Below are 22811 nucleotides of genomic sequence, written 5' to 3'. Positions count from 1 at the left end.
GTTCACACCAAACGAGACATTTAGAGAGTGATTTACATGTTATACGGATATAAAAAGGCACTTCCAGGAGCAGATTTATGTTCCGCGATGTGAAGGACACGTTTAGAGCGTTGCGAACGGCTCAAATTGGGCAAATAGACCGAAGGAAAACTGCAAATAGAGGTACGCCAATTTTGCTTGAGTTCAAAAATCTAAAGTTTTCTGTCAATTTGAGTCCCATTAAGGGTGCTCCTCATCCATTTATTTAAGCACAATTTTTTTTGTGTTACATATTTAGACAGTACAATATGGCTATTTCTATTGAGCAATGATGGATTTACTGACTGAAGACGCCCCAAGGGCTGCTGTAGAAGCGACCATCATCCAGACGCAGCTACAGGTGGTGGTACTAGCCGAACCGGGTGTGTCTCAGAGGATCTGGTGGACCCAGGGGCGGCGCTGTTCGGTTTTCCACATTGCATACAGCACCGTGACTCGCTCAGCAAAATTAATCTCCTCTGTTAAATCCATCTTCGCCACGGTGAGTTGAACAGACAGGAGGAACCAGCAAGTGGATAGACGCTCCTCCTATTTGATGACTTGGGAAATCGGATGTGGAAAATGGCTCTGTTGTCAGCATGGGTTGTTTGTGAGAGGGAGACAAAATGTCGAGCAACTAACGGCAGGCGTTCGGTGTGAACGTACCTTTAGAGCAGGCATGTCCAAAGTCCGGCCCGGGGGCCATTTGCGGCCCCATGGACTGATTTTGTGTGGCCCTCCCCAAACTGCATTCCAATAAAGTTTTGGTCCACCAGCACAGATAGCTGCTGGAGCTGGAAAGTTTTTATTTTTATTAGGGCAAAATTATTACAGGTTAAGATCTTATAACAGAAAATGTTAGATAAAACACAAGATATTTATCTTTTAATAACCTCACTTTTTGTATTCTCTTTAATCTCATAGTAAATAAGATTATATCTATCTAAGGACCTTAACTCAAATGCAAACGTTTGTGTATTAAAACCCGTTTTAAATTCATTTATTGAAATTAGCTAAATACAGCAAGTGTTTTCAAAGAAATACTGGCATAAATTCAGTTCTTTATATTGCTAGACCAAAAAGAATTCAGATTTTTTTTTTCAACCGAACCTAAAATAATTTGCACAATGGGCAATCTATTAATAAAGCAAGTAAGCAAAACCTGTTTTTTAAACTTTGGATCTGCAGTTATTTACACATCCTTTTACTTCAGAAAATCTGACTTTTTTCATTTTCAAAATCATATTTTGGAAAGCAGGTTAAATTTTCTTTTTTTTTTTTTTTTTAAATCACAACATAAAAAAAACTCTTACGTTTTTTTATGCCCTCACGTACTTTTGACTTGACAATTCCGGCCCACCTGCCGAAAAGTTTGGACACCCATTGTCTCCCGTTGAAACAGGGAGAGGAGTAGGCAGAGCCAGGGAGAGAGGGAGATGCAGCTTCAGGAGCCGTGGGAGAGGAAGAATGAGCAAACCACAGGCTCAATCATCTGCTTAAAGGCTGCAGGAACTTCAACAGAGGAGAAGAGCTGGCATGCAGGTTTGTGAACTATATATACTGTATTTTGTAATAATAACCATGGTCATGACAAAGCTCAAGGATGAGAAAAGTAGAAGCACCTCGTTTAATGGGAACTGAGCCTGCTGTAAAGTGGCGCTCTAGGTCACATGACCCATTCAGTGATATATCTGACCCTCTCAGGTTACGTAGGCCAGTTTTTGAGAAGGGCAGCCTGCACGGAGCCTCAATACATGCCAAGTGCTGTATATTTAACCTAAAGCAAATCACTTAATGAATCTAAAATCAAGCTAGTACTTGATTTTAAATAGTACATTCCATTTACATAAAACAGTTCCTTAAAGTGTGGACAATGGCCTACCAAGGCTGGAAAGTGTTTAACAGATTTATAAAAAAAAAAATAAAAAAAATAAAATAAAATTATTTTTTGGACTCCAGCAGGTAGAAAGTGATTTCATAACAGAGAAAAAAAAAATAACAGACTTGAACTGAGAGTTCAACTACAGTACATTGAAACACAGAAGGATTAAAATCTTCTCCAGACCCAGAAGATTCTCCTTCTAGAGAACAACACAAGTGTCCACAACAAAGTAAGCAGCAAAACATCCAGTCTGGGTGATTGGGAAAATAAATAAATAAAATAAAATAAATAAATAAATAATTGACAAGCTCTTACCGAACTTGACAACGGCTGTGGAGCAGTTCTACTGGACTATTTGTGGCAGGAGAATTACTCTTTGTCTTGACTCTCTGGAGATTCCGTCTTACGTACATTTCAATAGAAAAGCTGGCCGTGTGGGCTTTGTACCGCTTCTGGTTCAACGTGTCTGCTGCCAGTTCTTCAAGTGAATGTAGGACAAAAGCTTAGCTCCCCACTGACAAAATGAGCTCATTTCAAAAGAGCTTTGAATTAAATAAACACGACACATGTATTTACCAACGACAGCAATGGGTGGTTCAGAAAGAGCCGAATTATTTATGAAAACATCTGTACAGGTCACAATTAAACCTCTGACAGTAAAGGGAAAGAAAATGCTCTTAGGTAAAGTTATTTTCATGTATTTCGCAAAACCCTCCAAACTATAAGGTTAGGAAGCCTTTATATCATAATTTAAACAGCGTTGCACATCAGAGTTAAACAAATATAACAACCTGGATGAGGCTCAAATTGATTGATGTAGCCTAAAAACAGAAATATACTTTTTCAGACTAACATTTATTGGTTTAGTTTAATGATCATTTAATGCCACAAACCGGCTTACATTTGATAACAGAGTAACAGGCCTATGATTTACTTATTAGAAAATTCAGTCATCCCTCCAATAAACAACAACAACAAAAAAAAACAGAAAAATACCAATTATTCCTGCTAGAGACACACTGATCAGGCATTCAGTGGCCAATACTGACTTTCTTTAACACCCCAGTTCTGAAGTCCTTACACTGGCTCCCTGTATCTCAGAGAATAGACTTTAAAATACTTCTTTTAGTCTATAAATCCTTGAATGGCTTAGCACCAAAATACATCACAGACTTGTTATCTGTGTATCAACCATTCAGACCACTAAGGTCTTCTGGCTCCAGCCTACTCTGCAGAACCAGAACCAGAACTAAACAAGAAGAAGCAGCATTTAGTTCACATGCTCCATCATCTGGAACAAAGTCCCAGAAGACTGTAAAAGTGCTGAAAGCCTGAGTTCCTGTCAGGGTTTTGTTTACTGATGAACTCAGGACGCACACACGGGACTAAAAGTTTGAGTCTTTATTGAAGGAAGTATGCTGGGTGGTGAATGATGAAGACCGGAGGTTCAGGATTGCAGAAGGTCAGGGATGAATGTGATGGCAGGAGCTGACGGCCCGGAGACAGAGAGTCCACACTTGCAAGGTGCTGCTCGGCTAGCAGGCCTCATAGCACTCAGGTTAGCCGTTCATTGGAGACACCAGGGCACAGAGCTGAGCTTCACCAGGGCGGCTAGTCAGGTTAGCAGAACTTGAGAGACACCAGGGCACAGAGCAGAGCCTTTCCAGGATGGCTAGTCCAGTTAGCAGTTCTCTGGAGACACCAGGACACAGAGCAGAACCTCTCCAGGAACAAACAGTGAACAAACAGTCTTTAGAGTGACTGACAGGACTAACCTTAACAACAGGAGCAAAACAAAGCTTCCAAGGCAAACCGGGGACTGGCATGGAGAGGTGTGGAATGATGACGGCCCAGTGCTGAACTGAAGGCAGAGGGAGGTTTAAATAGAGCACTACACAGGTGGAACAAGGATCTGGCTAATTGACTGGTAAATGATAACAGGTGTGACTGACTGCTGAGGAGGTGAAGTGAAAAATGACAGAAAATAACTGATGACTGAAAACTAACAATAAATAAAGTCAAACCTAACCCAAAAGAGATGAAAAAATGAAAATAACAGAAAAACAAAGCCAAACCAAAACTCAACCATGACATTACCCCCCCCCTCAAGGCCGGACTCCGGACGGCCTATCAAACAAAACAAACTACAAAGTGACCGAACCAGGGTGGGTGGAGGGACGGCAGGATGGCGGGCAAGAGTCATAACTAAGCTGATCTAACCAGGGTGGGTGGAGGGACGGCAGGATGGCGGGCAAGAGTCATAACTAAGCTGATCTAACCTGGGTGGGTGGAGGGAAAGTAGAATCGTGGGCTAAAATCAAACCAAAACTACCCACTAGGGCGAACTAAAAAGGATGTCTAACAGATGCTGGTAGGCAAAACAAAAGGCGTTTAACCGACGTTGACAGGCGAACATCGCCACCAGGCAAAAACGGGCACGACAGGCGAACATCGCCACCAGGCAAAAACGGGCACGACAGGCGAACATCGCCACAAGGCAGAACAGGCGTACGACAACGCCAGAGGGAAGAAACAGGCGTACGACAACGCCAGAGGGAAGAAACAGGCGTACGACAACGCCAGAGGGAAGAAACAGGCGTACGACAACGCCAGAGGGAAGGAACGAGCGCACGACAACGCCAGAGGGAAGGAACGAGCGCACGACAGCGCCAAAGGGAAGGAACGAGCGCACGACAGCGCCAAAGGGAAGGAACGGGCGTACTTAACGCCAAAGGGAAACCCGCCGGGGCGTGAGGAAAACGCCGGGGCTGGGGAAGAGAACGTCGGGATATGAGGGAAGCAGGAACATCTAAAACACCTAGGAACAAGAACGGAGGGCGTACTTACACGCCGGGGAACCGAGAACAGAGGGCGTCCTAACACGCCGGGGAACCGAAAACAGAGGGCGTCCTAACACGCCGGGGAACCGAAAACAGAGGGCGTCCTAACACGCCGGGGAACCGAAAACAGAGGGCGTCCTAACACGCCGGGGAACCGAAAACAGAGGGCGTCCTAACACGCCGGGGAACCGAAAACAGAGGGCGTCCTAACACGCCGGGGAACCGAAAACAGAGGGCGTCCTAACACGCCGGGGAACCGAAAACAGAGGGCGTCCTAACACGCCGGGGAACCGAAAACAGAGGGCGTCCTAACACGCCGGGGAACCGAAAACAGAGGGCGTCCTAACACGCCGGGGAATCGAGAACAGAGCGCGTCTAAGCACGTCGGGAACACTAAATCTAAACGCTAGAAATCTAAACACCAGGGAACCAGGAACAAAGGGCATCCTAATATGCCAGGAGACAAAGGGCGTTCTAACACGCCAGAAAAAACACGAAATCTACAGGGGTCAGAGGGCGTCCAAACACGCCAGGAAACAAAAATACCAGGAACTAAGGGCGTTTAAATTCCGGAGAATTGAGAGCGTCAAACACGCCAGGGGACTAAGAGCTAGGGGGCCAAAACAAAACTAAGAAGCACTGGGACCTAAAGAGCGCTGGGAAACTACAGATCTAAACCAAAAACTAGAAAACCAGGCATGAACTAACCTATAGAACAAAACCAGAAGAAATAGGGTAGGGATAACAAAAGAAAAACCGAAGCAAAAAACTAGAAAATCAAAATAAAACAAAAAAAAAAACTAGGAAAAAGATCAAGACATTCAAGAAAAACTATAAAACTAATGCAAAACCAAAACAAAATACTAAGCAGAACTATGAGACTAAGGCTAAACTAGAAATTAAGGCAAAACAAGAAAACTAGAACATGAATAAGTAAACTAACGAGAAAACCAGAGAACTAAGGCTATAAATGAGGAAACAAAGCAAAGCTTGGAAACTAAGGCAAAACCTGGAATCCTAAAACGGAGCAGGAAAAACAAAAGTAAAACAGAGACTAAGAACTCTAAGAAAACAAGAACCCCTAAATAACTCTAAAACCCCAAAAATCCTAAGTAAATCAAAAACTGGAATCGAGCCCAAAAAATAACAGAAGGCACTGGCCTTAAGGGCTCAGGCAAGAACGGCTGCTAAGCAAAAAAGAAAAAGTCTTCGTGGAGGTCGTCCTGGACGAGGCAGGCGGCGGAGCAGCATCGCCCGACTAAACCCTCGAGGAGGGCGGCCCCGACGAGGCAAAGTCAAGCGGCCCGGAGACCGCAGTCGGCGGCTCCGGCCGAACAGGAAAGTCAGAGACGGGCGCCGTGGTGGACGGCCCCGACGAGGCAGGGTCGAGCGGCTCGAAGTCCGCAGTCTGCGGCTCCGGCCAAACAGAGAAGTCAGAGGCAGGGCCAAGCTACCGGTCTCGGCGGAAACCGTGGGCGGAGGCAGGTCCTCCTGGACCTCCTCACGAGGCTTGGGCGGAGGCAGGTCCTCCTGGACCTCCTCACGAGGCTTGGGCGGAGGCAGGTCCTCCTGGACCTCCTCACGAGGCTTGGGCGGAGGCAGGTCCTCCTGGACCTCCTCACGAGGCTTGGGCGGAGGCAGGTCCTCCTGGACCTCCTCACGAGGCTTGGGCGGAGGCAAAGCGGCTCCCTCGGAGGCCTCGGGCGGAGGCAAAGCGGCTCCCTCGGAGGCCTCGGGCGGAGGCAAAGCGGCTCCCTCGGAGGCCTCGGGCTGAGGCAAAGCGGCTCCCTCGGAGGCCTCGGGCTGAGGCAAAGCGGCTCCCTCGGAGGCCTCGGGCTGAGGCAAAGCGGCTCCCTCGGAGGCCTCGGGCTGAGGCAAAGCGGCTCCCTCGGAGGCCTCGGGCTGAGGCAAAGCGGCTCCCTCGAGGCCTCGGGCTGAGGCAAAGCGGCTCCCTCGGAGGCCTCGGGCTGAGGCAAAGCGGCTCCCTCGGAGGCCTCGGGCTGAGGCAAAGCGGCTCCCTCGGAGGCCTCGGGCTGAGGCAAAGCGGCTCCCTCGGAGGCCTCGGGCTGAGGCAAAGCGGCTCCCTCGGAGGCCTCGGGCTGAGGCAAAGCGGCTCCCTCGGAGGCCTCGGGCTGAGGCAAAGCGGCTCCCTCGGAGGCCTCGGGCTGAGGCAAAGCGGCTCCCTCGGAGGCCTCGGGCTGAGGCAAAGCGGCTCCCTCGGAGGCCTCGGGCTGAGGCAAAGCGGCTCCCTCGGAGGCCTCGGGCTGAGGCAAAGCGGCTCCCTCGGAGGCCTCGGGCTCATTCTCGTCGGCCGGTGGATCTATTTTCTTGGCGGCCGGCAGAGCGGAGCCTTCAGTGGTCGGCAGAGCAGATCCTTCGGCGGCCGGCAGAGCGGAGCTTACTGGTGGAGGCGGAACCCTCTCCTCGGCTACTTCAGGCAGTGACGGGCAACAGGCTTCAGAGAGCGGCGCCGGGCTACAGGCTTCAGAGAGCGGCGCCGGGCTACAGGCTTCAGAGAGCGGCGCCGGGCTACAGGCTTCAGCGGACGCTGAGGTTGGAGGCGGATCCTCCTCTTTAGCCTTGACGGACCCTCCGCGCCGGTGGTTCTGCTGTCTTCGCCGGGAGGGGACAGATGAGGAATCTGGGGCAATCTCGGGGGTGGCAGCTGGCCAGCAGGGCAGAAGGTCGTCTCGGTCACCGTAGTAGAACTCCCACAGCTGGCTCTCCTTGATGCGTGGGGCTCTGCTAGGTGGAATGATGAGCCTCACTCGAGGGGCCAGCTGCGAGTCATGGAGGTGATGACCGAGACGACGAGAGGCTGAGCGGCTTCTCTCACTGGGCTCCGGGGTAGCTGTAACAACGCCCACGTGAACCACGGGGGAAGTGGAGTTGACCCGGATCGGTGGCGCAGGGTCCCGGGCAGAGGCCATCTTGGCGTACCTCTCCCTCATCTGGCGTTCGCACATCTCCAGATATGCGAGGATGTCCGGGTCGTCAACTCCTGCAGGTAAGTCCCGCATGGCGCCTGAGTTCACCCTTTGACTGGGCCGTACTGTCAGGGTTTTGTTTACTGATGAACTCAGGACGCACACACGGGACTAAAAGTTTGAGTCTTTATTGAAGGAAGTATGCTGGGTGGTGAATGATGAAGACCGGAGGTTCAGGATTGCAGAAGGTCAGGGATGAATGTGATGGCAGGAGCTGACGGCCCGGAGACAGAGAGTCCACACTTGCAAGGTGCTGCTCGGCTAGCAGGCCTCATAGCACTCAGGTTAGCCGTTCATTGGAGACACCAGGGCACAGAGCTGAGCTTCACCAGGGCGGCTAGTCAGGTTAGCAGAACTTGAGAGACACCAGGGCACAGAGCAGAGCCTTTCCAGGATGGCTAGTCCAGTTAGCAGTTCTCTGGAGACACCAGGACACAGAGCAGAACCTCTCCAGGAACAAACAGTGAACAAACAGTCTTTAGAGTGACTGACAGGACTAACCTTAACAACAGGAGCAAAACAAAGCTTCCAAGGCAAACCGGGGACTGGCATGGAGAGGTGTGGAATGATGACGGCCCAGTGCTGAACTGAAGGCAGAGGGAGGTTTAAATAGAGCACTACACAGGTGGAACAAGGATCTGGCTAATTGACTGGTAAATGATAACAGGTGTGACTGACTGCTGAGGAGGTGAAGTGAAAAATGACAGAAAATAACTGATGACTGAAAACTAACAATAAATAAAGTCAAACCTAACCCAAAAGAGATGAAAAAATGAAAATAACAGAAAAACAAAGCCAAACCAAAACTCAACCATGACAGTTCCTTTAAATCAAGGTTAAAAACCTATTTGTTTAGAGCTGCCTTTAAAAAGTTAATGTTGAAACGCAACGTGTCTGTGCAAATTCTGTTATCTGGATCATTGCAACAGCAAACGGGCTTAAATCGGAGGCAACCGGACTGTTGCTCAGTTCTTCCTGAAAACATGTTGGAACATTTTCAGAAGGAACTGAGCGGAAGTCCGGTTGCCTGCGATTTAACCCCATTTGCTGTTAATGTTGAAGTTTGCCAGACAGTAACTGACCTGATGCTACTATTCCAAGGCAATGTGCTTGCCTCTATAATGATCATCCCTCTGTCTCTGTAATGCTTTATTTTACTGTTTTTTTTTTTGTTCATGTACAGCACTTTGAATCGTCTCATTACTGAAAAGTGCTTATATATATTATATATATATATATATATATATATATATATATATATATATATATATATATATATATATATATATATATATATATATATATATATATATATATATATATATATATATAAAAACTTGAAGACAGACCTGAACATTCTAATATACGTTACTAAAAAGCCAAAACACTAGCTGCAGATGCTATGGTTGAAACTGTAGTTTTAAATACAACAAAAGGATGGAAATTATATATTTATTCCTATAAGTGCTTCAAAGTGCACTTTCTAATGTATTTATAAACTGTAAGATGTATTTAGACCAAATACTTTAGTGCATTTGTGGTTTTGATTTAAGGGGAATACCTGGCAACTGGTAGGGGAGCTGCATGGCTGTGTTACTTTAAGCTCTGGCACATCCACTGGCATTTAATTAAAAGACCCTTACACCTTATGAACAGAATTGGGGATAAACTTGATTCCCATACCTAGTCCTTTCAAACAAAGCTTAGAAACTCTATATATACACATGTTAAATCTTAAGAGCTCTTGCTGCATCTCGTACTGCGTTCTTACAAAAAAAAATCAATAACATTCATACATTTAAAGACGAAGCAGGTTGTATTTAAAATGCTTGAAAGAAAGCAAGACAGAAGAAAGAGAGACGGATAAAGAAAGACAGACAGAAAAAGTAAAAAAAAGAGCGACAAAAAGAAAAAAAAGGGAGTGAAAAAGAAAGAAGAAAAACAAAGACAAAAATAAAGAAAGAATTTTAAACCATATTTGGGAAGCAGCTGAACTCTGTGTCATTTTCACACACTCACTGCTAGAAAATGTGAGAATCTAAATATAGAGTGATCAGTTTTGTAGCGATGCGTTGTGTGAGTGATGGTGACAGCTGAAGCACAGTGGTGTCATGTCCATCTGTATCACACGTAGACACACATGAGAAAGCTGTGCAGCCCTTGATCTCAGATTGCTTTGGGGGCTCACATCCAGGCCAAATAGTAAGGCTAATTTAAAATAACCTCTCCCTGACAGAGTGGCATGATGAAGCAAAAAAAGCAGCCTAGCATGTAAACATAAGGTAATGACTGAAAGCTAAACGTTTCTGCTCCGACCCTGAAAACAATAAAAATAAGTGTAGTCACACCTACTGTCAAGGAAGGAAAAACAATCACTATAATCCAAAAGGTCCAAGCATGAAATCCTTCACTTTTTAAACCAAATTTAAAATCAACCAATAAAAACAGCTTCTTCCCTCTGATGTGTGATGAGTTATAGCACAGTCAGCCGTTTTCAGTCAAGATGATAATCAGTTTTGCTCTAAGCACACTGCATTACCATTACAAACAGACCAATATTTACTACCCAGTTTTCAGCTTTCATTTATTGTAAAAACATGTTTGCAGTAGAAAAAAGGGGGGAAAAAAAATGCTTGTATTTTGATTCAAGTCCATGACATAATATCCTCTGCTAAATAAAAAGAGCTGAAGCCAAAATGTTAAAGCTTTTATGACCAAATAATTCAACAACTAGTAGATTCACTTTTAAAAACAGCAATACCTTACAATATTGATATTGTGTTTGACTGTATTTGGCTGAAGCCCCATCCCCAAAGCGACGATTTTAGGTGTTTCCGCAAAGGTATTTTGTCACTTAAGCTGTTCGTCCACATGGATGCATAATTTTTTTAAACCAGGTCCCTCAGTGGATAAATTTCAAAACGGCAGTTTTAGTTTTTCGTGTGAAAAGGGCAGCTTTTTTAAAAAACAATAACGCCGTACCTTTCGCTCCCTCTGTAACCCACATGCGCATCACTCTCACAAACAACAACAACAAAGATGGCGCCATCCAGTGTTGCAGCTTCTGTTATGACCGTCAGTGGTGTCGTCGGACATTTCCTTTCTAAAGCTAGCTTTGTACTCAACGAATTGAACAGGGTGCGAGGGTGTGCCTGCCAAAAGTGAGGCAACCGTGCAGTCCCCGCTCCCGTGTGGGGGCCAAATGCGGCGTCACGGCACAAAGTTGTGCATCTGTGGGTTTTTGTAACTTGGCACCGATCGCATGCCAATTTTCATTCAAAAACAGGGAGATTAAAAGGAGCCCTCGCTGAACAACTTTGCCTGTACTGACATCAGATGGCACAGAAATTTCAAGCAGCACAACTTTTCTTAATGCTGTGCTGTTATTGCATATTCTGTGACTAAAACAGCATGCACACATTATTGGCAGACTTTCAGGGCGGAGGGTATTAGCCACGTCAGTGGGTGCAAACAAGGATTTTGACTTCTGTTTAGATCACTTGCAGCGTAAATCAAGTCTAAAAACAACAACACACAATGTAAAGCAATCAGCTTTTATTTAGTAAAGCAAAGTGTTTCTTTTTTTTAACCTTTTATTTTAAAAAGATCCCTATGGTCTTACAGACAGGACATATTTCCCATCTCACGTCTTTCTGTGTGCAACAGGTGAGCATACCATCTATTTCTACGTCTCTATGTCTGAATATGCTTTTATTTTCGTAACAATTATTAAAAAGGAATCTCTGAAAAACAGCTTTATCTTAAATGTCTCAAAGGTCAATTTTTTTAACAAATAGCTATAGATAAACAGGAGATATAAACTATATAGTCAATATTTGTAAAATCTTGATATACAGCCCAGTCAATGTTTGAGTGTCGCTGTGGCGCTGCTGACCGAGGAAGTGCGACAATTTGGGCAATGGGAATGGGTCAGTTTATATAGATTTTGATGCAAATCTGTTTCTTTGAATAATTCATTTTTCAGTATTGATTATATTGAGGCATCAATATATTTTGACAACCCTACTATAGCTCATCTTTGGTATTCCTGTTACTGGTGTATTAAAGAAACTATTTAAAAACAAATAAACAACGCTAAGCCTGGCGCTTGGGCAAGTAAAGCCTGGTGGCCCACCAGATATAATATATAGTGGGAAAAACCCTGCTTTGTTATTTCAGATGGCCCCTAAACACACACATACACTTCTTAAGTAGAATAGTAGTTCATAGAAAATTGTATTCATCAAGTTTACTATTATCAACTTAATAGTTTTCCTGACTCAATAAACGCCATTCTGCTTTTTAAAGATGAAATTGCTTTTCATCATTTGTTTATTTGTGATTTAATAGCTGCTGGATAAGAAGCCAGAAATTGCAAGTGGTGTCCTGAGAAACCATCAATAAATGTAATATTAAGTAATAATTGTCATTGCTTATTAGACTAGCTGCTACAGTACACAACACAGATGCAACTTTGCAAACCTGCCATATTCCATTTAGAGACACAAAGCTTTCTCCCTCAACTACACTTGTTCCGTCCTGTTCTTAATTGTACTGTAACAAATGTTGACTTTCTACATGCCAACAATCAGAAATAATGGAGCTATTGATTGTTTTTTTTTTGTTTTTTTGCAATTTCTCTTTGCACTACACTGTCTGTACTTGGGGTGAATTTGCTGAGATGTCCCCCTTTAGGAGAATTGGGATGCAACTTGAGCTTTATCCACTTGTTGATCAAAATTTTCACTGTGCAGTAGAGTGATGGACCTCAAATATGTTGGAATGGCCTTTTAACCCTTTCCAGATTGTTGAGTAGCAACAGTTGCTTCTTTAAGGTAATTGCTGATGCCTTTCCTTCTAGGCATTGTGTAAACCCACATGTATATATTCCATACCCGCAAACTGTCAAAAGACCTTGGTGCAACCTTCAGAGTGCACTTTTTTTGCTTCCAACATGTGTTTTTCTATTTTGGCTTCATTTTTACAGCAAAATCTTTTGCACATTTTTTAACCCTTAAAAATTGGACTTAAATACCTTTAGAACCTCATAAAGACCACATAATGTGTATTAGTCCTGATTAATAAACTGCAGAGACGTACATTTTCTTCTGTTTAATGAATCAATTTTGGATATACATTGTCTTTGGGTTTAAAAAAAATAAAATAAAAACTATGCTTCACTTCCTCCAGAATTGGACAAGGGTAAAGTTCAATATTGACGCATGTCAACAGAACTCTGTACGCTGCAGCTGTGACTTGAAAACAGCGTCACAATCCGTTTTAAAACATGCCGTGGCAGAGAAATTAAGCAAGAGGAGAAAAGTGCAAGCTCAAAAACTAATTAGGGTGGAAGAGTTCTGCTGGAATCAGTTTTACTGTGCATAATGTCTCTACGTGGCGTGAACATAGTCGATTAGACCTGAAAAAATGGGCAGCCATGAGCCCTGGAATCGTGGTGAAATCCAAACAATCAATTTTTGTGGTCATAGGTCTCCTTCTGATAAGACCGCTAAATTCTTGGCACTGGGACTCAGCATGTCACTGCCAGCCAAAAAAAAAAGAAGAAAAAGAGAGATTTTGATTTCAGCTTGTGTTCATGTTGTTATGTTTGGTCTCTAGGGGTGAGAACACTGGGAGCTTATCAAGAATTAACGTTCTCACAGCAGCGATTCTATATGTAAAATATTTATGTGCAACTTTTTATCAGCAGGACACGTGTTTGAGACATGTCTGGAGAGCAGCGAAGCCTAGAAATCCCAAGCTGTGTCTTAGATGGAACTGACATGCTCATCTCTCTGCGAGGTTACAGCCCTGCTCGCTGGCTTCAAGCACAAAGCAGGTGGTCCCTTACCTGCCACATTAGAAAAAGAGATCTGACACGGTAATGAAAACACCTGAAACGATGTGGTCCTTCAGTGTAGCTTTAAAGCTTAGTTCAGGATGACCCAAAATGGGCAGCTACCCATTAGCATTAACTTCTGAGTGAAAATCAGGACATAAGAAAAAAAAAAAAAAAAAAGAAAAGAGAGAGAGACCGAGGAGATGAGGGTAATTTGACACTAACTGGCGAATTAAGTTGAACAACATTAATGCAGAGCAATGAGTTAGAACCATTTCTATCCAATAAAGCGTTTTAAGTGTGATAATAAAGTGCAGAGAATTACAAGGTAACGTTTTTTGCCACAATTAAGCTGAAAGTTTTGATAGACAAACAGATGGTGAGCACTACTTACAACATTTACCCAAAAAATACACACACACACACACACACACACACACACACACACACACTCACACACGAAAAACAGATTTCCATAAAGACTATATTTGTTTATAGGTTGATCAAAACCCCATTGCACTTATGAATACATTTTATTTATTTAAAAAACACAGGTTTGGTTACAGTTAGCAAAAATACAATGCGAGTTTATGTGTAAAAGTTTGTGCAAATATTTATTTAGTGCCCGGACAGTGCACAGAAAAAAACATGCGTACAGTTGGCAAGATAAGGCAAAGTAAATGACAAACTCAAATTTTATAATCTTGAGCCAAATGCAGGTTTGTTTGTTTTTTTGGATGATGAAAAATCATTGGGGAAGTTTTACATGAGTACATTTTGAGTTTTGCTTGTCTTTTATTAGTTGGTTTGATTGATTAATATATATTTTCCCATAATTAATTGTGATTCTGTTCCTTTACTTTGCAAACATGTAAATTGAAAAAAAATGTCTACTTTTCAAGAAACAGTACTGATATGAGACATTCAAACCAAAGATGAACTCAGATCTAACTTTTGACTTATTTTCAAAACTGTTAGAAACATCAAGTACTGAATCCTCACCGACCCCTTGCAAGCAGTTGTGATAGCACACCGATCACTTCTAATATAGTAGAGTCATCCCAAAGTATCTTTAACAATTGAATTTCTTTAAACCACACATGCCCAAAGTGTGGCACTGGGGCCATTTGTGGCCCCTGTACTCTCTTGTGCGGCCCTTTAACTGTACAGGTCGCTGATGTAGACGCAAACTTGTTATTTTTATCATAACAGACAAGTTCAAACCTTGAAATTACAAATGTTAGGTACAAATATCATCTTTTAATAACCGCACATTTATATTCTCCTTAATTTCATATTAAAAATGACTACATCTATCCAATGACTTTTACTCAAATGCAGACTTTATTAATGCATTAAAATCTTGAATTTGTTTATGAAAACTGGCTAAATACAGCAAGTATTTAACCCAAATCCAGTTATTTTAATGTAAGTCAGTTTGTTCAATCCAGGCAAAAAATAACTTACAAACTGGATGACCATCTTTTAATAAATCAAATGAGCAAAACTCCTTTTACGCTTCTGGATCGGCACTGATTTTTTAAAAATTCTTACTAATTTGTAAGATGACCATAATTTGTAAAATCATATTTTGAAGAGCAAGTAAAAAAACAAAACAAAAAGAAAAACATAATTTTTATAATTTTTTTTTAAATTTGTATCCACTTTTGACATGACAATTTTGGCCCACGTGTTGAAAAGTTTGGACACCCTCGCATTAAACTAATCAAAAACAACTGCTTTTAGACAAATAGCTCAAACTAAATGATTAGAAATAGGATTTTGGCCACAACAAGTGCCTTCCAGAACTATTCATACACATGATAATATTTCGATTTTGTCACATTCTGCTTGTCATTTCAGTGCATTTTATTTCTCTTTTACCAACACATAGTAGGGCATAATTGTGAAGTAGAATCAAAGTGAGTGATACAGCCTTTACAAATGGAAATTTGAAAAATAATAAAGACATAAATTCTGTGAATTTGTATTCAGCCCGTCTGAAAATACCTTCCACAACAATTACAACTATAACTCTTGCATCTCTCTCAAGGCAAGGCCTCGCAGCATGATGCTGCCAACACCGTTTCAGCATGGGGATGGTGCCTTCTGGGTGATGGGCAGGGATAAGTTTTTCACTAAACAGTGTTTGCATATAGGCCCGAAAGATCAAGCATGGCCTCATTTGACGAGAAAATCTCCTTCTACGTTTGCTGGGTCAACTGTACGGCTCGTGGCATACTGTTAATGGGATTTCTTACGATTTTATTTCAGGAAACCAGTCCTCATGCCAGTGATCGATAACTTAACCACGGATTTCTCCACAACTGATGGTTTGATTGTATAACACAATGTAAAGAGGTTTAAGGGGTACGAATTGTTTTGCAAGGCAAAGTATAAAGCAAAGATGCACAATTGTTTCCAGAAACGTACGGACGATTTCAAACTTACGTTACAGCCATCAAAGTAAAAGGAGACATAAGCCACACCTTTCTGACTTATTGGTAAATGATACAAAAATTATTTATGACTTTCCTTCTATACAACATGGCATTTTTATAATATTGTGCAATTCGAGGATGCAATGTGACAAAGAAAAAGTGAACGTGGTCAAAACTGCCGCCTTCTGTAAGACATGATGTGAGGAAAGAGGAGTAGCTGAAGCCACGAAATAATTGGTAAATATTGCCAAACAGCCTGTCAGTTGAGCTTAACACAAACACAGTCTGCCACTTCATGCACGAGTCCAAGTCTAAATATGTTCCAAGGTCAACTCTGGGTTAAAAACGAGCAAATTGTGCAACACAGTCACCAGGGGTCAGTTGCGATGCAGATGACACAACAGTACAAGCTGCTGCAGCTGCACGCCCCAAATTCTGCACACTAATTATATTTAGATATATATTTTCCCCTCTCGTTCACATCTAAAACAACAGCATCAGACACACGCGCAGGAAGCAGCCTGAACACAAAGCACCGCCTCAGCACGTCACCTGACTACAAACACGTCTGACTCTCCAGCCGTCACACGCAGGAAGTCAAGACGACTTGCGTTTGTTTTGTTTTGTTTTTCCTGCAACTTGTCGCGCAAAATGAAGCCTTTCTGCGTTCTTTCCAGCGTGTTTCGTTCTTGTTTTTATGAGCTGCGCACATCATGTGAACGCCTGCGGGGTGATGCAGAGGGGGAGGGTTGAAAAGGTTAGCCAACTGTGCATGTGGAAGGGAACGGAGCTCGGCGCTCCTTCTCATTCAAAGCTGGACATCAGAAGGAGGATTTCTGTTGTGCAGCGACCGGGTTTTGAGTGCCGGAGGGTTTTTTGTGTGTTTCAAGACACGGATGCAAGGTGAGCGCGGTTCTCCCCCTCGCTTTAGCGGGGACTGACGTTTGACGAGCTGTGCACGGAACCGCAGTGTGAGTCGGTTGCCTTTACCTTCTCCGGATGTCACCCTCGTACTTTTTGAGGCTAGGGTCCGTCTGGAGAAGGTTGCTGAATTCAGGTATAGAGACAATATCCTCATGGTCTGCCATGGTTTCTGCAGCCAGACGAAACCAATCGAGCACCGACCGCTCTGGAAGTGACACTTGCAGGACGGGACGGAGAGGGGAGGGGTGGGTGTGTGTGTGCGCCGTGTCCGGGGCTTTAGTACCCGGAGCCCGCAGCGAATCACGCTGCTCCTCCGTCAAGCCCGTCCCACCGCGCCAGGCTGAGTTTACGACCGGCCAGGAGCCTGACAGCTGACCCTGCTTCTGCTGTGCCGCTCTGCAGCTTTAAGGATTCGCTCCAAAGGAATATAAGTCGATTTACTGACTCACATCCAATGACTTTGCTCAATTTTTTTTTTTTTTTTTTTTGCAATCCAAAGTTAAACATCCAGCTGCTGCAGATAACTATAACATCCTTAATAGTCAAACATTATTACATGTTGTTATAATATATATATATATATATATATATACACACACACACAATGACAACATTTAGAATAGTGGAAAAATTAGTAGAACTAATAATTTTTTACATGTGCATCTCAATAAATCAGAATAGCATTATCCCATTCAATAATTTATTTCAAAATGCGAAACTCATGAATCACATAGATCTATTTAACACATAATTATATATTTCAAGCATTTATTTAATAAAAATAAATATGAAATATTTAATATTAAATTAACTAACATTTACTAGTGTAAAGCCCCAAATTAAGTCCCAAACTAAAAAAAATAAAAACGTTTTAATAAAATGTTATGTATTAGCTGCAAAACCACGGGGAAGACTACTAACTTAGCTGTTGTCCAGCTGACAGTCAAGGGCATTCTCTACAAGGAGAGAATACTATGCTGTGTTCGGGCATAGTATTGGAAAGTTGAGTGGAAGAAAGAAGGGGCACGTGCAACTGCTCCGAGAGGTCTGTGACGCACAGCCTATTCAAAAGTTTGAAGGAGGTTCTCCAGGTTCTGACAGTGGCTAGAGTCTGTCCTTCAAGTGCCAACACATACAAGCATACCCAGGACCTGCTCTACAACTGTAACATTCCTTCCATTAAGCCACTCAAGGACAGAGGACAAATTAAGAAGTGTTTCATCTGAGCCAAGGAGAAACAAGACGGGACTGTTTCTTAATGCTCCAAAGTCCGATTTCATTTGACGGTTTTGTAGTCAGGAAAGAAGGCAGAAAAAGAAGCAGAAGACATGCAGCAAATTGTCCCAGGAATCAAAACAACAGCAGCTGTTCTGAGTGCTAGCCTGCCTTGCCACCACCCCACATCTCTCTTATCAGATGAAATTAAATTTAGCATTTTTATATATAGAAATCAATTTCCAAGAGACACAGAGCCATGTCATCTCATCTCGTTTTTGTCCAGTCCGCATTCAACGCAGGTTTCTGAAGAGGACATTTCAGAGAATGTCATGTGTACCTCTGCTGACAGTCTTATGGACATGATAAAACCATTTTCCAGCAGGACTTGGCGTTTGCCCACACTGCTGAATGTACTAATACTTGGTTTAATGGCCATAGTATCACAGTGCTGGATTGAGCAAAAGTTGGCGTGGCTAAAAACCATAGAGAATCTATAGTATAGTATCTATAGTCATGAGGAAGATGAGACATCATATCCAACAATTCATACTGTCCAAGCTAAAGGCTGCTATTAAAGAAGTTTAGGCTTCCTGCACATGTTGGCAGTACCAAATGCTGATTGTCTCCATACTGTAGGCTGCAATACATGGACAAACATCAGTGCTCTGAAATTTCTGTTCTTAAAATCCTTTTTTGTCGGTCTTGTAATATTCAAATATCACGATGAACAGATTTTTGTGTTTAACTATAATCCCTAATCATCTAAATTAACGAAAATAAATAATTAGAATATGTCACTTTGTTGGAAACTAATGTATATATATATATATATATATATATATATATATATATATATATATATATATATATATATATATATATATATATATAAAACCTATAGAAACCTTGTATCCACAGGGAGAGCATACCTTAAGAGCAAACTCAATGTAGAAATACCCCAGACTGAGGTTTAAACCCAAGAGCCTCTTGCTGTAAGGGAACCATGTTGACAACTGGGACAAAGAACAACTTAAATTAAATCACATTTTCTTCAAGGTAAAAGTTTTGTGAAAACCTATGGGGATTATTAGCAAAGAGATTTGGACACTTACATCAGAGAAATGTGATTTGATGGCTACTTTTGGGGGTAAATGGAGTACAAAGACTATTTAGGGTTTTCTGTAAATCCCAACGAAACAATAGTTTAGACCTCTGCTTCATCTAATATGCAGATTTATATAAATTAGTCAAATCAATTCCACTAAGCCTAATTTTTGGGTTTGAAAATTGACGAATGCATGTTTTAAAAACAAGTGTATCAATGATCAAACGAGGAAATTATTTGACAACATTGATCAGTGCCTCGAGATGACATGTTTCATGATTAGGTGCTATATAAATAAAATTGAATTGAATTGAAATTAAATATTTGAATCAAATTCCCCTGCATGTTCTTCTTTAAGTCTTCTTTGAGTTATTTACAAAGCAGTTTCCAAACAAACTACATGTTGAGGCACTTTACCCTTTTTGTTTAATTACATGTGTCAAATTAATTCCTGTAATTCCCCAATTATAGGATCTCCTTCTGGTGTTGAAATTATTTTTGCAAAAAAAAAATTCTGAGGATATATTAATGTCTATGTGATGTGTGAACATTTCTGTAAACACTGTACTTCATGGATACTGGATAATCATTTTTTTCATGGGTATTTAATCCTAGTTTGTCTTTATTTAGCCCCAAAAGACACCACAAACCACTTTTTTTTTTTAACTCTTATGTCCTGTGCAAATTTATTATTAAGAAAAAAACTTGCAATTCAGGGTTGCTTAGACATCGTTCAACCACATTTAGACATCAGTGGATATCTTAAAGAGGATGTCTTTTCAACTTTCACCTTTCAAATACAATTTCTCGTTCTTTATTAAGATGGTGATGCTGTCTGCTTCTAAGTTTAGTCAATGTAATGCTTCTTTTGCAGAGAGGTTTATGAGGGGAACATTTCCCTTGATGTGTTCAGCCATTCCTTGCAACAGATACTATTCATCAATAGCAGGAGACATTGACTTGTTCAAAGTTGACTTTAAGCAAAGTTTGTTTAGTGTCAAGGTTTACCGTCATGTAACTTAGATAAGGTGACCTCTACCACAGAGCTGACATATGCATGTTTACTGCGGAATATCACCAACAAATGGGCTGAACGTATGTTGGTTCTTAAAATATTCAACACTCACTCCGCCGGGCCTTCTTCCTATCTCTGTTCTAGGCACACATTTCCAAGACTGACTGTTCAAATTGTTCTGATCATATTCTTTATTGCCTCAACAGATTTAGTCACAAACCTCTTCAGAACGGAGATGACAAAGTTATTGAATCCAAGACGGATAACCTTGCAATAATTTAGATTAAATCCCTTTTGGAGGAGGCTGATAAATATGCATGCTGACTGAAGACGCAGAGCAGCTCCTGAGGAGTGTTGTCCTTGTCACAAAATGAAACCGTCCCAGCTAAAGGTCACAAAGTGAGTGTCATTCTAAAGAGCCATCTGTTGGTAATAGATGGAACAAGGGTGTTGCTGTCCGCCACAGAAGGTTGTGCCAATAAATGCTGTCTCTTTGATTCACGGCTAAATAACAAATGTTTGCAAGTAAATGTGAGTAGGCACAGAAGCCAAGGACGACGACCATGATCATAACCCAAAGAGGTGTGGCAAGAAACGGATGGATTTTTATCGTTATTTAGTTTTAGTTATTTTGTTACTGCATTGTATTAAACATTTCTCTGTTAAACCTTTAGTTTTAGATGTAAAACCGTACATTTTCTACATACAATACAGTCCACAATTCTTAAATGAGAAATATTTCTGTCTTCAAAAGCCTCAAACTTAATCAGTACATTTTATAAATTGTCCTTGTTTACAGCAATGTCTAATTGTTCTTGACTCGTCTGTTTTCAGTTGGATCTTGGGCTAATAAAAATCTACATATTAAGACTGGTTGGTTATTATTTTTCACAAAAGGTTTACAACAGTTAGTGTGTTCTTTAGAAATTAATAAAAAGAAAACAGTACAACAATGTATTTTAGGATTAAAAATTCCTTCATCAACTCATGACTATACTAATAGGTAGGGATATCTTGATCAACTCCAAGATATATGTTCATGATCCCAATCAAGGTGTTTTAAAATGATCAGAGTCCCCAAAGAAATTCAGCTACCTGGCTGGTCGACAGTCTGTGATCTTGTCAGCACACCACTGTGAGACATGCTACCATGTTTCAATAATTCCTTAGTCATTTCAGGCTATTTTTCTGCAAGCATCTATCAAATTTTGGTTTTCCCTAACAATACAAATGTTTTCATCTTTCACTATGACGTTGGTGATCAAAGAGACGGTGCTTCAGCTGTGTCATATTATGATATTTTGCACATTTTGGTTAGGGCACAGATATCCCCCAGCGTCCTGGGAGAGCAGCGCAGAAAGCAGCTGAAACAAGAGTCATTAAATGACAATCAGAGCTCGGAGTTTATGAGGCAGGAGAACAAACAGTGACTAAATTCAGTAAGTTTTGAAATAAGTCTAGCTGGATTGAAATGTTTTACAAGCTTGATTTGACTTATAAATGGAAGCTTTGGCAGAGGAACGGATTTCTCTGATTCGATAAATACAGAGTTTATTGTGTATTTTTGAAGAAAAAAATATTATTTTGAAGTATTTATGATATTAAAAAACGTATTCTATACTGTGGAGATATAGAAAGATTTTTCACAATTTTAGTTAGACAGCTAAATATAGTTATTTTACAGGAGCCATATCGCCCCACCCTATCACTGTCTTTTTCCCGTATGTGATTTATGTGGTTGTTGCCACCCTCAGCACTGCATTGCCTAGTAAGTCATTGGTGACTAAGTTATTAGCTACACAATCCTAATAATATCGTAAGCCATTAATTACTGGTGGGACAAACTGCTATTTTACTGAATATCCATCCATTGGTATATTCTGGGGGTTCCCAAGGCGTTCCCAGGCCAGAGAAGATATATAGTCCCAGTTCCACTGATTCGGTTTGGCCGTGCACGACTCAGCTCCGCCTGCTTGCGAGTGTTTCAGGAGTAGTGTATTTCAGAGCCAGCCTGGGTTTCTCTGGCCCTGCTCAAGAGCAGGGTCAACCCAGAGTTTGTACTGAATGCACTGCTTTTCAGCGATTGGCCGAGGGGGAGGTGGAAATGAGTAGGTTTTTTTCTCTGTGGATCTCCTGGGAAAACACAGGAGCGACGACGTTAATATTAAGGACTAATGTGAATGCAGTGGGTCAAAACCAAATATTATCATACTATTTACAAACCATGAACCACGCCTGAAGGAATGAAAAGAAGAAAAGAAAAAGGACAATTCAGCTTTAATTCAAATATATGCTGTGTCAGATCTATGGATTTCCTGGCTTTCTTTCATTTTACACACACTGAAAGCTGTTAAGTATTGTCTCCGAAGTGTCCATCCATTCACCTCATGCGATGGAAGGCAGCTATCTGCCTTTCAGACTGAGAGCAGCTGGGGGGAGCAGTGGGCTTCTTTTGCAGAGGTGCCTGCTGAACGGAACGCCTGAAAGCTCTTCCCTGCTGACACAGCAGCCGGGAAGTCACCGCTCCTTTGACCAAAGACCT

At 42.0% G+C, this 22811-nt stretch overlaps 1 protein-coding gene and 1 long non-coding RNA gene across 2 annotated transcripts in view; one reads left to right on the top strand and one right to left on the bottom strand.

Moving 5' to 3' along the window:
• Positions 1-17184, bottom strand: part of gbe1b (glucan (1,4-alpha-), branching enzyme 1b) — a 180101-nt gene extending 162917 nt beyond the window's left edge. The window contains exon 1 of the mRNA XM_036149447.1: positions 16998-17184. Within this exon, the coding sequence (XP_036005340.1) occupies positions 16998-17095 (98 nt within the window). The 5' untranslated portion in view covers positions 17096-17184. The remainder of the gene's footprint in view (positions 1-16997) is intronic.
• Positions 16542-21136, top strand: LOC110368011. The gene is made up of 2 exons (XR_002427854.2): positions 16542-16910; positions 20476-21136. It is a non-coding gene; the product is annotated as an uncharacterized LOC110368011 (long non-coding RNA).
• The last annotated feature ends 1675 nt before the right edge of the window (positions 21137-22811 follow it).

The sequence above is a fragment of the Fundulus heteroclitus genome, chromosome 18, assembly GCF_011125445.2.
Source record: "Fundulus heteroclitus isolate FHET01 chromosome 18, MU-UCD_Fhet_4.1, whole genome shotgun sequence".
Taxonomy (NCBI): domain Eukaryota; kingdom Metazoa; phylum Chordata; class Actinopteri; order Cyprinodontiformes; family Fundulidae; genus Fundulus; species Fundulus heteroclitus.
Note: the sequence above shows the minus strand (reverse complement) of the source record. Positions and strands in the feature narration are given on the sequence as shown.